Source organism: Danio aesculapii, chromosome 25 (assembly GCF_903798145.1).
Source record: "Danio aesculapii chromosome 25, fDanAes4.1, whole genome shotgun sequence".
Classification (NCBI taxonomy): Eukaryota; Metazoa; Chordata; class Actinopteri; order Cypriniformes; family Danionidae; genus Danio; species Danio aesculapii.
The window spans coordinates 1453525-1469810 of NC_079459.1; the positions used below are offsets into that span (position 1 = coordinate 1453525).

At 36.0% G+C, this 16286-nt stretch overlaps 2 protein-coding genes across 2 annotated transcripts in view; both read right to left on the bottom strand.

The window, feature by feature from the left end:
- Window positions 1–10292, bottom strand: part of clpxb (caseinolytic mitochondrial matrix peptidase chaperone subunit Xb) — a 28096-nt gene extending 17804 nt beyond the window's left edge. Inside the window, exons 1-6 of the mRNA XM_056451843.1 lie at window positions 10107–10292; window positions 9764–9831; window positions 6994–7148; window positions 4949–5066; window positions 1574–1725; window positions 255–414 (exon numbers count right to left, since the gene is read on the bottom strand). Of these exons, the coding sequence (XP_056307818.1) occupies window positions 255–414; window positions 1574–1725; window positions 4949–5066; window positions 6994–7148; window positions 9764–9818 (640 nt within the window). The 5' untranslated portion in view covers window positions 9819–9831; window positions 10107–10292. The remainder of the gene's footprint in view (window positions 1–254; window positions 415–1573; window positions 1726–4948; window positions 5067–6993; window positions 7149–9763; window positions 9832–10106) is intronic.
- A 1800-nt stretch (window positions 10293–12092) lies between these two features.
- Window positions 12093–16286, bottom strand: part of lrrk2 (leucine-rich repeat kinase 2) — a 59285-nt gene continuing 55091 nt past the window's right edge. The window contains 3 exon segments of the mRNA XM_056452231.1: window positions 12093–13561; window positions 13971–14051; window positions 14867–15090. Coding sequence (XP_056308206.1) covers window positions 13440–13561; window positions 13971–14051; window positions 14867–15090 — 427 coding nt within the window. The 3' untranslated portion in view covers window positions 12093–13439.

A 16286-nucleotide genomic window follows, 5' to 3' on the forward strand; every position in this document is an offset into this window, starting at 1 on the left:
TCATGTATAAAATAAATAAAAATAATCAATTTAAAGCATTTTAGTCATGCATTCAATTGATTAAAGTCAGTGCTACCATTTAACATGGAGCTTCATTTAGTTTTAACATTTTAATATAATACTTATAACATATTTCACGACCAGTCGCTTGATTTCAAGCTAAACATAAGACATCAAGCAACAAACAGCATCTCTGACAGCCGTTTTCCAGGTTAAATACAGTACTAATTTCAGTGTGTTGAACAGCTACAGACCTCTGGGAGAAAGCGAGCTCTGCTTCTCGGATTCAGCCTGCTGTCGACCGGCTGCGGGGAGGTTATTGTAGATCCGCTTATAATGATTATAGACGGCCACTGACAGCACTTTCTTGGCGTATGATTGGCCAACAACAAATTTGTCGAGGTAGGCATAAATCTGGAGAGAAAGAGAGAAACTCAATTGACAGTATTTAGTTTTGGGTGTACCGTCCCTTTAAAGATAGACATTTCAGTTTTGGGTGTACTGTCCCTTTAAAGAGAGACATTTCAGTTTTGGGTGTACTGTCCCTTTAAAGATAGACATTTCAGTTTTGGGTGTACTGTCCCTTTAAAGAGAGACATTTCAGTTTTGGGTGTACTGTCCCTTTAAAGACAGACATTTCAGTTTTGGGTGTACTGTCCCTTTAAAGACAGACATTTCAGTTTTGGGTGTACTGTCCCTTTAAAGAGAGACATTTCAGTTTTGGGTGTACCATCCCTTTAAAGACAGACATTTCAGTTTTGGGTGTACTGTCCCTTTAAAGAGAGACATTTCAGTTTTGGGTGTACTGTCCCTTTAAAGACAGACATTTCAGTTTTGGGTGTACTGTCCCTTTAAAGACAGACATTTCAGTTTTGGGTGTACTGTCCCTTTAAAGAGAGACATTTCAGTTTTGGGTGTACCATCCCTTTAAAGACAGACATTTCAGTTTTGGGTGTACTGTCCCTTTAAAGACAGACATTTCAGTTTTGGGTGTACCGTCCCTTTAAAGACAGACATTTCAGTTTTGGGTGTACCGTCCCTTTAAAGACAGACATTTCAGTTTTGGGTGTACCGTCCCTTTAAAGATAGACATTACAGTTTTGGGTGTACCATCCCTTTAAAGACAGACATTTCAGTTTTGGGTGTACCATCCCTTTAAAGACAGACATTTCAGTTTTGGGTGTACTGTCCCTTTAAAGACAGACATTTCAGTTTAGGGTGTACTGTCCCTTTAAAGACAGACTTTTCAGTTTTGGGTGTACCGTCCCTTTAAAGATAGACATTTCAGTTTTGGGTGTATCGTCCCTTTAAAGACAGACATTTCAGTTTTGGGTGTATCGTCCCTTTAAAGACAGACTTTTCAGTTTTGGGTGTACCGTCCCTTTAAAGACAGACTTTTCAGTTTTGGGTGTACCGTCCCTTTAAAGACAGACATTTCAGTTTTGGGTGTACCGTCCCTTTAAAGACAGACATTTCAGTTTTGGGTGTACCGTCCCTTTAAAGACAGACATTTCAGTTTTGGGTGTACTGTCCCTTTAACAATAACTCAATGTCTGGTGTGATGCATCGGTACCTTTTTGGGCGGTGGAGGAGGTTTCTGAGCTAAAGCAAATTTAACATGTTCTGAACTCTCCGTCTCCTTATTCAGGCTCTTTTTGGAGTCGGTTTCGGACAGAACCACGAAGAAATGATGGCACTTCTCACATTTGACAAACCGTGTGGAGGCTGAGAGGAGAAAAGACATGACAATCCTTCAGTTTGACGACTGTTATTAACCGTTTATTGATGCACTGTCAAACATTTCTTGAGGAAAAGTCAAGACAACAAATGTTCACATGTTGCTTTAAATTAGTTTCAGCCAGGTTTCAGCTAAATTGAAGTTAAGTTTAACAAGGCATTTTAAGTCAGTTTGATTGATGTACGACCCCAAATCAGAGAGAGTTGGCACAGTACAGAAAACGTGAATAAAAAAAGAAAGTAGTGACTTCCAAATTGACTTTCACTTGTATTTCATTGCAGACTATATGAACATAAAATATTTCAGGTTTAGTCTGGTCAGCTTCATTTCATTTGTAAATATACATCCTTTCCTGTCATTCAGACCTGCAAAACATTCCAAAAACGTTGGTACAGGAGCAGTTTAGGGCTAGTAATACGGTAAATTGGTTCGGTAATGATGGCCCCAGTAATGCTGAAATTTTTAGAGATTTTGGAGCACAATCTGCTGCCTGCTTTTCCAGGGACGACCATACATATTTCAACAAGATGCTGCAAAACCACATTCTGCACACATTACAAAGTCCTACAGCGGAGGAAGAGGATACAGGTACTTGACTGGCCTGCCCGCAGTCCTGATCTGTATCCAATAGAGAATGTGTGGCGCATTTTAAAGGGCACCTATGGTAAAAAATCTACTTTTCAAGCTGTTTGGACAGACATATGTGCATGTATGGTGTTTAGACGTCATATTGGGGTGATATAAACACACCCAGTGCTTTTTTTTCAATTTAACAACATAAAAAATGGTGGACCAATTGGAGCGGTTTTCAAACCGACCGCTACCTGATGTAGGAGAGCGGTCCCCCCGCCCACCAATATTGATTGACAGGCGCGTCATCATATCCTCAGTTTGTTGATTCACGTCCGCCATTTTCAGCGTGAGTCGAAGCGATATCACTAAAGGAACACGCTAGCTCTATTTTTAGATGCAAGGCTCATTGGGCTCAACACAAGATCAATATTCTCCACATTATCGCTCTAATCGGAATTATTGGTTGTATCTTTAGGTAGGTTTGCAAACATGTGTACTTCTCATTGAGTCTACCTTATACTTCAGCCGTTTGCATTTCTCGTGATCCCAGAAGCTCGCTGTGATCTTAATTAGCATGCGTTTTATAACTCTAAACATCGGTTTCTAGCAGGGTACACTCAAGTCGACGGCTGGGCGCCGCGGACCGCTGCAGAAACCTGTTTAGAATTCAAAAATGCGTGGCATGACGATTCGGGACACTTCATGTTTCTGCCGCGCCACAGAGAGTGTCTGGTGTGTCGTGTCGCGGCTTCGAGCGGCGCATCCGGTGCCTCAGTCAAAGTTAATTCAGTGTGCGTGGTTATTAGTTTCTGTGTACAAGCTCGGCACTTGAAACTAGCACAGTTGGCTGTAAAACTGTACAAAGACACAAATGATTTTGTACTCTCTGCTTGGTCTGTGTCAGAGTCGTACATGTACGACTGAATGCTGATCCTCTCCTCCTCCTTTCAATCTGCCTGTCTGTGTTGCAAACACAGAGTGGGTCATGGCCCCGCCCCCTTGTTACGTTGGCAGGAAGCCGAAACTAATTTACATGTGAAGCAACACACCCCTAAATCAGCAAACTGTGGACACGCCCCCAACATGACACTTTTTAACACATTATAATAAATAAATCTGAACTGTGTTTTGAACTGAAGCTAAACTAGCACACTCAGAAGAACCATAATATTAATATTAAATCAGAAAAAAAAGGTAAACCATGTGCCCTTTAAAGTGCAAAATGCGACAACGAAGACCTTGTCCTGTTTCCCATCATAAGACTGTGCCTTCAGTCCATAAAGGTCTTTTAAGTGTTGTAAAAAGGAACAGCAACATTACAAAATGCTGAATGCTTTACTGCTAAATGTGTTGCAAGAACCAATAAACGATTAAAATGATGAGGAACACATTAATTAATGTCTGTTGTATTGTCTGCACTGAAATACAAGTCACAACATTTAGAAATCGCTTCTTTCTTTTTTATTTGCGTTTTCCATACTGCCCGAACTTTTTCTGATCTGGGGTTGTAAGTTGAGATGAGTAGAAAATTAAGATAGCAATAATTTTTTTTGCAGTGTGAACAGTTCTGTGTAATAGTTTGACGTCAAACGGCAACTACAAAGTAAACTGTGCAGAAAAACAATGATGAAAACACACAAACAACAAAATAATTAATTATTGTAACACATTTTATGTATAATTTTAATTTCTAATTACTTGGATTCGTCTATTTAATGATAAACACAGATTTAATTTAATTTGTTGAATATAAATTTAAATATATCAATTTATTATAGATTTTTTTCTATCCCAAAAATAAGTGTAGAACAACGAATAAGAAATCCGAAAACAAATTGTTTTAAACTAAAATGTAATCCTTTTATTAACATTTGAAATATTTTTGTGCAAATAAAAAATAAATAAATGTAATAAAATTAATTAATTATAAAATAAATAAAAATAAATAAATGTAGTAAAATTTATTAATTATAAAATAAATAAAAAATAAATGTAATAAAATTAATTAATTATAAAATAAATAAAAATAAATAAATGTAATAAAATTAATTAATTATAAAATAAATAAAAATAAATAAATGTAATAAAATTAATTAATTATAAAACAAATAAAAAATAAATGTAATAAAATTAATTAATTATAAAATAAATAAAAATAAATAAATGTAATAAAATTAATTAATTATAAAATAAATAAAAATAAATGTAATAAAATTAATTAATTATAAAATAAATAAAAAATCTATGTAATAAAATTAATTAATTATAAAATAAATAAAAAATAAATGTAATAAAATTAATTAATTATAAAATAATTAAAAAATAAATGTAATAAAATTAATTAATTATAAAATAAATTTAAATTAAATAAATAAATTTAAATTGTAATTATATAAAATGTCAACTAAAATTAAAACAAGGGTTAGATATTCAAAATTCTAAATATTTTTAATAAACTACAAAAAACATTATGATGATATAAAAAAGAAGAAAAAAAATCTCAGTATGTTTTCTTTACCACTCTTACTGTTCTGTCCTTAAAACGAAACACTGACAAAGTTGTAAATGCTGCAAAAGCCGAATACACATCTCAAAAGGGTCATTATTTAAGCGTAACATTGAAAAAGTGACACTTACACACAAAGGTCTCGACGTGTGTGCAGGGATCTCCACATTTGGGACACCGGAGCTGACTGCCACCCTTACCAGAGCCTCCAGCACCGGACGCACGTTTCCCAGATTCCCCTACAGCCTTCTGGAGGACAGAACACACTTTGTATATGAACAACACTTCATACTACTAACTCAAGCTAATGGAATTTTCCTGATATCCTATAAACCGATATTTGGCTGAGAGTTGAAGCAGATAGCACTTTTGTTTTCTTCTCCTCACTGTTTACCCTCTCTAAATGGTTCCAAGCCTTTATGAGTTTCTTTTTTCTGTTAAACCCAAAAGAAGATATTTTAAAGAATGTTGAAAACCTGTAACCATTGAATTCCATAGCGTTTGTTTGACAGTCAATGGTTACACGGTTTCCAGAACTCTTCAAAATTAGGGATGCTCATTTCGGTTAATTTTGCATTACTTTGCATACATGTTTCATAAGCTGTAAAATGAAAGCCTCAGTTTGGTGAGGCTTTCAAATCTTTGGCTTTGTTTGATTCGTAGATTATGTAGGCTATTTTAAAAATGGATATTTTAACTATTAATAACTGTAATTTTCCAAATATAAAAAGGTTGTTTTGTTGGTTTTACATTAAATCATCAAAACTATAGCCTATTCGTTGCGTTTATGAGCACTGCCAGAGAGCGCTCTGATGGATAGAAAATCCTGATGCTCCGATTTGTGGCCGGCTTGTTTCCAAAGCAGAGCGCATTTCAGAAAGTTTTGTGGCTTCTTTCTCCAATTGTGCAAATAAACTGAGGTGTTTATGACGTGGATACCAAGACAGAGGCAATCAGCATCAGTGCCGGTTTGGCATCAACTCTGTGTCCAACTGTGACCAGCAATATTCTACTTTCATTTTGCTTCTTTGGGAAAATACGTCTGTAGGCACGTGTGGTTGCATGCGTTACCATCCCACGAGTTAACAAATATGTGTTGCAAATTTACGCAGCCAATTAAAAAAATAATAATATTAATTTGAATTAAAAACGCACCCTTTTGATTAATGATGAATGGGTTATTTTGAGCATCTCTATTTAAAATATCCTATTTTTGGAAGCGATGGGCTATATGTATGGCAAGTTTTTTTTAAGCCACTGATAAAAGGTTAATGAGACTATTTTCAGTTTCGTGTAGTTCATTTTACAGCATCGATAATGGCATTTAATTAAAATATACACATACGCGCTCATTTAGCTGTTCAAGCGTAAAACGAAGAATAAAAACCTGTTTAGGAGCAGCAGGCGAGTGCAGAAACTCCATTAAGAACACTGTGGTAAACTAAATCTCCATATTTTAAAGACATGGCGTTGAGCAATTTAATTTAATGCAGTGCTTCTTGCCTTCTTGACCACATTAATAGGTATATCAATCAGGAAATAAAGATCATCGGTTTTAAACATAACAGATCTTAAAGGTGGTGAGTTTATATTGGCACGACAGTTCACAGGAAGCGCCTGAGCGGGCTTATTCAGAATTAAAAGACCCCATGCATATAACCCACTGAGGAAGTGTAAATAGGGACTAAATTTTCATTTTTGGGCGAACCATCCCTTTAAAGGCAGAGTGTGTAATTTTCTCCACTAGAGGGCATGTATTCACAACAAACAAAGGTGTAGTTTGATTAGACTATATATACTGTTATAGCAGTTTTTGGATATCCTAATGAAAGAAGTCTTACATGTTGTGCCTTTAAGTGAGCTCATAAAAACTCTGCAAATAGTTCAATAAAACATATGTTTAACAGAAATACGCACATACTAGAGCAGTGTTTCCCAACCCTGTTCCTGGAGGCACACCAACAGTACATATTTTGGATGTCTCCCTTTTCTAACCTATTAACTTCAGGTGTTGGAGTCTCTTCTGATGTTATGATGAGTTGATTCAGGTGTGTTTGATTAGGGAGAGGTGGAAAATGTGTACTGTTGGTGTGCCTTCAGGAACAGGGTTGGGAAACACTGCACTAGAGAGTGTGCTTAAACACTCATTTAAGCAGATCAGAGAGAACAGGCGCACCTTCCCGCCGTCTCCGTCTCTCGGTGGACTCTCTTTAGAGGAGAAACAGGCGACGCTCTGAGAAAAACATCTGACATTCAGGACTGGAGGAAGATGAAGCTCATCACACGCCAAGCGAAAGCGGTTGAAGACGTGAACACGAGAGCGACACACACCTGCACAACACATATAATAAATAAACGAAAAACATGATAGTAAATAATTGATGCCAATAACCAATAATCAGCCTGATCAGCTCATATATTAGCCCAGTTTAGCTCCAACTAGCTTAAACACGCCAGGAAGTTTCTAGTATACCTAGTAAGAGCTTGATTAGCATGTTCAGGTGTGTTTGATAAGGGTTGAAGCTAAACTCTCCAGGACACCGGCCCTCCAGGACCGAGTTTGTACACCGCTTTATTAGCTGATAAACATATTCCTTTTTCACTGCATGATTGCGAAAACAAAAGGCAAACACACACAATGAGCAACTGTTATTTCAGCTTAACTTCAGAAAAGCTTGATTTGATCTCTGTTTGTTGAATATTTTTTTTATTTCAGGTTTATTTGACAGGGCCAATGCACATTAATAATACAAATAAAAATGGACAACGTGCCAGAATTAGCCGAAAACACTATTCTTCCATCTCCAGTCCATTAATTAATTGTATCCGTTAATAGTAATTCAAACTGTAATAAAAGAGATTATCAATTCAATAACACGTATTAAATATAAGCTAAAGTATATTTCTGCATATTTACAAGCCCTCTTTAGACCACCATGCTTTGTGACAATAGTTAACAATGTTTTTTATTTGAATTTTAATAATTGTATTAATTATTTATTATAATTACATAATATAATTATGTTAAACTGAATAGAAATAATAAACATTAACAGGATGATATGATATTAAAAAATGATACACTATAATTCTTTTTTTATATACATTTAGTTAACTATGACTACTGTAACACCAAAAATTAAAACTAAGCTGAAGTATATTTCTGCATTTTTACAATCCCTCTTTTAACCACCATGCTTTGTGACAATAGTTAACAATGGCACTTTAATATTTACTCTTAAATGTGTGCAATACTAAAGGTTTTTACATAATACTTTTACGTCAATAAAAAGGGAATCACTGTAACATCATGTACTTGTTTTTCAGTGATGCTACAATCCTCATCTTAAACATTGACAAAGGTCATAGACTATAACAAAATCAATAAAACTGGACCCTAACAAACAGCGCAACCGCTGCGACTGAAACACTGGTAGTGTTATTAATGTACAAACATACTATAATACTTATATTATGTGTATTTCAGCTTTGCGTCCATAATCAGTTTTTATTATTATCAGCAATAAAGCTTTAAAGTATCTATTATAAGTATTATTATTATATATATATCATAAGTTTAAAGCTGTTTTCAAATATTATATTTAAAGTTTTAGTGAAAATATGCTTAAACATCATTATAACACCTGAATTGGCCTTACATTTAGCTTAAAAACTATATATATATATATATATATATCTCTCGTAGAATTACTATAAATAGTAAAATAGTAAAATAGTAAATAGTAGCATTTGCAACATCATTTGTAGTATTAATATTAGTAGTATTTGACGTCTAGCTTGTTAAATTACTATATTTTAAAACTGAAATGTCATAAAATGTTAGCATTTAGGTGATTTTAGGTGTTTTTTTTAATCAACCATAAAATAAACTTGCCAGAAATTGAGGTAAAGTAAGTTTTTATTTATAAACAGTGACAATTTGTGGCACAATGTTTGGAGGACTAAAAACTGTATTAGAAAAAAAATACAGTAAAATAAAAATTGTTCAAAATAAATAAATTTTCTAGAATTACTATTTAGCAGTATTATTATTTGTAGTATTTGTGGTCTAGCTTGGAAAATTACCATTTAAAATATATAATTTAGTTTTTTAAAGTGTTGTTTTTACTATCAACCATAAAATAAAGTTGGCAGAAATTGAGGTAAAGTAGGTTTTCATTTTTAAACAGTGAAAATTTGTGTCGTAAATCGTAAATATAAGTGCAAAAGTGTGAATATAAAGCCGACTTTATCTTAATTTTCCAGAAATACTATGAAACTTTCCTGACAAACAACGACAACACTGAAAAAAAATTAATGTTTTGTGACATAAAAACCCTATTAGCGTTGCCAGATATTGAGGTAAAGTAGGTTTTCATTTTTAAACAGTGAAAATGTGCCACGAAATCGTAAATATAAGTTCATAAGTGTAAATATATTACCTTAATTTCCCAGAAACATCCTAAAAACTTTGCTGACAAACAATGACAGCTGACAAATGAAAGTTTTGAGACATAAAAACCCTATTAACGTTGCCAGATATTGAGGTAAAGTAAGTTTTCATTTTTAAACAGTGAAAATTTGTGTCGTAAATCGTAAATATAAGTCCAAAAGTGTGAATATAAAGCCAAATTTACCTTAATTTTGCAGAAATACTATGAAACTTTCCTCACAAACAACGACAACACTGAAAAAAAATTAATGTTTTGTGACATAAAAACCCTATTAGCGTTGCCAGATATTGAGGTAAAGTGGGTTTTCATTTTTAAACAGTGAAAATGTGCCACGAAATCGTAAATATAAGTTCATAAGTGTAAATATATTACCTCAATTTCCCAGAAACATCCTAAAAACTTTCCTGACAAACAATGACAGCTGACAAATGAAAGTTTTGAGACATAAAAACCCTATTAGCAGTCGTTTTCCACTTTTAATAATGCACTCACCTTTAGGAACTGACTTTATAATCACCCTCACTGCAGTTCTGCATGAGCAGGACATATTTAAAGCAGATCTGATGAGGAAAAAATGACAAATAATCACAAATTAACGTTACACACGAACATTTGTAACTTACTACAGCATATATTAATACACAGTAAGTAACGAAGTGCTGTCAGGCGTAATTAGTAATCAATAGAAGTCCTAAAACCGCACATATTGTCTTATCTGCTGCTCATAAACTCCAGATATGAACTTAACATACAGCCAGTTCAGTTCAGTAGAGCTCCACTGCACATGCGCAGTGCGTGACTGAGTGACTGACGGACGGCGGACATTTCTACTCACCGTTGTGAAAATTTCTTCAGACGCGGGTTTTTCTCTGGGTTGATGAATTTAGGATCGGGTTGTGATCTTAATGAGGTGTTGCAGAGTCCGCTGTCCGACGGGAATTGACGGTGATCTCTGTGATGTGATGTAACCTCTGCTGTCACCGAGTGGGTCACGGTGACGTACAGGCCGCTGTTTGTGTCACGTGACGCAAACCGGGCGGCGCTTGAATGGGAAACTTTATTGCTCTTTCTTTTGGGACAGATTATGGCAAGCTGTATTAACATTTATAGGTTTATAGGTTTCATAGAGTGTGTTTAAAAAATGTATTTCAAGCTAATGTTTATGGCCAAAGATTGACAAATATTTCATGTCACAAATTTCCTTTAAGTTACCCCAATGTCTGCGATAAGCGATAACTAAATGAAGCAGTAATAAACTAATTAAATTTATAATCAGATAATGTATAATCTTGCCATATACAGTAAGGCAAATCAATATTTTGAGCCGCAACTCAACACTGGGAAATACTCATACACTCTCAATCACACTCATACACTACGGACAATTTAGCCAACCCAATTCCCCTATACCGCACGTGTTTGGACTGTGGGGGAAACCGGAGCACCCGGAGGAAACCCACGCCAACACTGGCAGAACATGCAAACTCCACACAGAAATGCCAGCTGACCCAGCCGAGGCTCGAACCAACGACCTTCTTGCTGTGAGGCGATTGTGCTACCCACTGCGCCACCGTGACATTAATTCTATTAATATTTCAAAGTATTAAAGATAATAGCATTCAGAATGAACTGTATTAATATTCAGTCATAAATATTTTGGAATACTTTATTTTTGTGATATTTATCTTGCTTTTGAAACACTTTCTAATCTCATATCAATACTCATGAAGTCATTTTTATTGTTATTATCATAATAATCATCTAGAAGATTGTAAATAAATTATTTGCATTAATATTAAAATACTTTTAGTTATATGGTTAAATATATATTTGGTACATATTGTTTTATACTACATATTATTATTGGTTGCACACTCACCGGCCACTTTATTAGGTACACCTTACTAGTACCGGGTTGGACCTTCTTTTGCCTTCAGAACTGCACTAATCCTTCATGGCGTAGATTCAACAAGGTACTGAAAATATTCCTCAGAGATTTTGCTCCATATTGACATGATAGCATCACACAGTTGTTGCAGATTTGTCGGCTGCACATCCATGATGCCAATCTCCCGTTCCGCCACATCCCAAAGGTGCTCTATTGGATTGAGTTCTGGTGACTGTGTAGGCCATTTGAGTACAGTGAACTCATTGTCATGTTCAAGAAACCAGTCTGAGATGATTCACGCTTTATGACATGGTGCGTTATCCTGCTGGAAGTAGCCATCAGAAGATGGAGACACTGTGGTCATGAAGGTATGGACATGGTCAGCAACAATACTCAGGTAGGCTGTGGCTTCTACTGCTGTAGCCCATCCGCCTCAAGGTTGGACGTGTTGTGTGTTCAGAGATGCTCTTCTGCAGGCCTCGGTTGTAACGAGTGCTTATTTGAGTTACTCTTGCCTTTCTATCAGCTGGAACCAGTCTGGCCATTCTCCTCTGACATCATCAAGGCATTTGCGCCCACAGAAATGCCGCCCACTGGATATTCCCTTCATTCTCTGTAAATCCTAGAGATGTTTGTGCGTGAAAATCCCAGTAGATCAGCAGTTTCTGAAATACTCAGAGCAGCCCGTCTGGCAGCAACAACCATGCCACGTTCTAAGTCACTTAAATCCCCTTTCTTCCCCATTCTGATGCTCAGTTTGACCTGCAGCAGATCGTCTTGACCATGTCTAAACGCCAAAATGCATTGAGTTGCTGCCATGCGATTGGCTGATTAGAAATTTGCGTTAACGAGCAGTTGGACAGGTGTACCTAATAAAGTGGCCATTACATGATCAGGATATTTGTTACAAAGAATGAAGCAAAAATACAATCATCATACAAAATGACAGCTTTATTAAAAACATACTTGGCATGCAGCGTTCACATATGAATCAGCATAATAATTACATTCAGGGTCATATTGGTACCCAAAAAAATAATCATCATCGCCTTTAATCTATGGCTTATGCTCCAGTTATAATGTTTGTGCTCAACTTCATGAAGTTGATTAATAAAACGAAGAAATCATCAATCACTGGCTCGCTGTGGACATCATAAATAACATGATTATAATAAATCAGAGATTGTGTAGTGTGGTTTATTAGCTTAATGTGAATTCCTCAAGTCTTAGCAATGGATTGTCTCCACAAATGATATAATATCATCATATGATATATTATATTGCCTTCATTAGCAATCTCGCTACCAGCATTGGTGTTTTAATTATTAATGTATGATCCATTAATGTAAATGAATAGGAAAATGATGACTGTGCTGTAATGTATTATTACAGATGCACTGTATATGGCCGTCTCCTCTTCTTATGGCTTTATACCAATAATAAATAAATACTACAAAATAACAAAGCTAAAATAATGAAGTGCTGTTTTGGGTCCGTCCTCATATGAGCCTCCATACAATCCAAACGCAGCTACATTTGAGATATACGAGCTACATTTGAGATATGTTCACCACAATAAATGTTTCCCTTGACTATTTAAAGAAGCTGAAATGGATTTGGGGGTCCCTTTTCGTGACTAGTAAAGCTGTGGTCGCATTAAAAGCTGCTCTGAGACATTTTAAACACGCTCTTAAAGGGACAGTTCACCCAAAAATGAGATGTACTCGCTGCACTGGAAGCAAAAATACAATACATTCAAGTTGTCCTGACACAAATCGATTAAGCTAACTTAAATTGAAGTGTGTTGAACATAAAACGTAAGTAAATAAAGTAAGTTTTCCCAAGACTTGTGTTGTTTCAGCACATTTTTTATGAGTTTATGATTGTATTAGTGTATTTACTCTCCCTCAAGTGGTTCCAAATCTGTTAGAGATTCTTCTGTTAAACACGAAAGGAGATATTTTGAAAAATGTTGAAAACCGGTAACCATTGACTTCCATAGTATGAAAAACAGCATGGAAGACAATGGTTACAGGTTGTCAGCATTCCTCAAAATATCTTATTTCATGTTCAACTGAAGAAAGTCAGTCTAACGGGTTTGTGACAATTAAATAATGACGTAATTTTCATTTTTGAGTGAGCCATCGCCTTTTTAAAGCTTTCCACGCTCAGCTACATGTTGGAATTAGGTTTTTTGTGCACACATTCACCTGATGCTGTTTATTTTGACCGAGTTGTCGATGGTGGATTCATTCTGACGTTTTTGTATGGAGATGGTGTTTAATTAAGCAGCGTTTCTCTCATTCTGCGGGTGGTTTTGTCTCGGAGCTCACAGTGTCGCATCAGATCTCGAGCCTCAAGAGGAAGAGAACTGCTCCAGAGCGTCAGCACAGAGTCCTCGGCTGAAAACACACACACACACACACGCACACACACACGCACACACACACACACACACACAAAAATCACAGGTCATCAATGACTTTCCTTGTGCTTTTGAGACTACACTCATAGTCAGAAGTATTGGCACCGTTGGTATATATATGAGCTGAAGAATTCACAAAAACATTAACTTTCATTGTAATAAATGAAAAATTACGATGAAAATGTATAATAATAATAATTATTCCTCAAATACAAAGTGGTCAAAAGTATTAGTGTATTCAAATATTCAAACTTGTATATTTTGCACATGCATAAAAGCTCATTTTTAAACAATTTTGGAATTAATAAACATGTTTCTCCATGAATAATTATATTAAAATCTGCTTAAATGCTAGCCTATATGTATTTATAATGTACTGTACATACCTGATTGTGTTTTGATCTGCTCTATTGGTGTGCGCTGCCGTCTACCCAACACTAGAATGACATTCTTTCGGTTTAGCGTGTCTGTAAAAGAAGATATACAAGAATAAATACAACAATAATACACAACATTCATTCATTCATTATCTTTTCGACTAAGTCCCTATATTAATCAGGGGTCGCCACAGCGGAATGAACCGCCAACTAATCTAGCATATGTTTTACACAGCGGATGCTCTGTCAGCTGCAACCCAGCACTGGGAAACACCCATACACTCTCATTCAGACACACTCACACGCTATGGCCAATTTAGCTTTCCCAATTCCCCTATAGTGCATGTGTTTGGACTGTAGGGGAAACCGGAGCACCCGGAGGAAACCCACACCAATACGGGGAGAACATCCAAACTCCACACAGAAATGCCAACTGACCCAGCTGAGGCTTAAACCAACGACCTTCTTGCTGTGAGGCGATCGTCCTACCCACTGTGCCACCGTGACGCCCCAATACAAACCATATATATGGAGTGTGCATGTTCTCCCCGTCTTGACGTGGGTTTCCTCCGGGGGCTCCGGTTTCCCCCACAGTCCAAACACATGCGCTATAGGGGAATTAAGTAAGCTAAATTGGCCGAAGTGTATGGGTGTTTCCCAGTATTGGGTTGCAGCTGGAAGGGCATCCGCTGTGTAAAATATGTACTGGATAAGTTGGCGGTTCATTCTGCGGCAGCAACCCTTGATGACTAAAGGGACTAAGCCGGATTTGAATGGATCTTCAATTACACATTCAATTATAGTATCCTTTCCTTTTCATAGGCGACGCCATGTTTGTTTCTGACTAGACAGAAGCTTTTGTACAGTAGTTACATTAAAAGAGAGAGAGAAAACAGGTAGTGTACCTAGAAGTATGGAGCCCATGCAGCGAATGGAGTGGCAGTGAGGGTTGATGGTCTGTAACAGATGACAACTGGAAACCTCCACCAACAAAATGTGTCCCGCTCTCGTCCCGATCCACAGAGTCCCACTGTGCTGGACCAATAAGGCTTTCACAATCGCTAAAGATGGCAGCATCGGTCTAGACTGGTCCTCTGAATGAACTTTGGGCTTTCTGGAGGAACTTAATCTGTTGTGGACAGATATATTGGAAGGGTTAGAATGGCCAGATTACACTACCTGACAAAAGTATTGTCTCCTACGCAAGTTTTAGGAACAGCAATAATAACTTGACTTCTAGTTGATCTTTTGGTGTCAGAAGTGGCTTATATGAAAGGCAAAGACCTCTAGATGACGCTTATTTGAGCACAATCATGGCAAAGAAAGCGTTCTTGCAGGACTCCCAGAGTTCATCAAGAGTCTTTGGGTTCATCTTTAACGCCTCCTCCTTCATCAGCTCAATAATGTTCATGTCTGGTGACTGGGCTGGCCAATCCTGGAACACCTTGACCTTCTTTGCTTTCAGGAGCTTTGATGTGGAGGCTGAAGTATGAGAAGGAGCGCTATCCTGCTGGAGAATTTGCTCTCTCCTGTGGTTTGTAATGTAATGGGCAGCACAAATGTCTTGATACCTCAGGCTGTTGGTGTTGATCATCCACTCTGCAGATCTCTCGCACGCCCCTATACTGAATGGAACCCCAAACCATGATTTTTCCTTCACCGAACTTGACTGATTTCTAGGTGAATCTTGGCTCCATGCGGGTTCAAGTGGGTCTTCTGCAGTATTTGTGATGATCAGGATGCAGTTTAACAGAGGATTCGACGACAAGACTTTTGTCAGGTGGTGTACTATTAACATCAAAGTAAAAGGTACATTTTCATCAGCAAACCCCTGGGATGTCTGACCACACAGGCCATGTATTTCCTCATCTATACACATAAAAAGCAACTCTAGTTGGTCAGTTTATGTGCTAGTATTGTAGATTCTTTCACAAGTAGTATGTAGTGCATTGGATTTCAACTAAAGAGTTTCTGATTGTCAGATTGCAGTAACAACTAAACTTCAGATGTGCATTTGACACTGTGTTAATTAAATTAAATTTTTTATTTAATTTAATTTAGTTTAGTTTAGTTTAGTTTAGTTTAGTTTAGTTTAGTTTTATTTTATTTTATTTTATTTTTAATTTAATTTAATTTTAAGTTTAGTTTAGTTTAGTTTAGTTTAGTTTAGTTTTAATTTAATTTAATTTAATTTAATTTAATTTAATTTTATTTTATTTTATTTTATTAAAGTTTATTTTATTTTCAATTTAATTTAAATTTATTTAAATTTATTTTATTTTATTTTATTTTTAATTTAATTTAATTTAATTTAATTTAATTTAA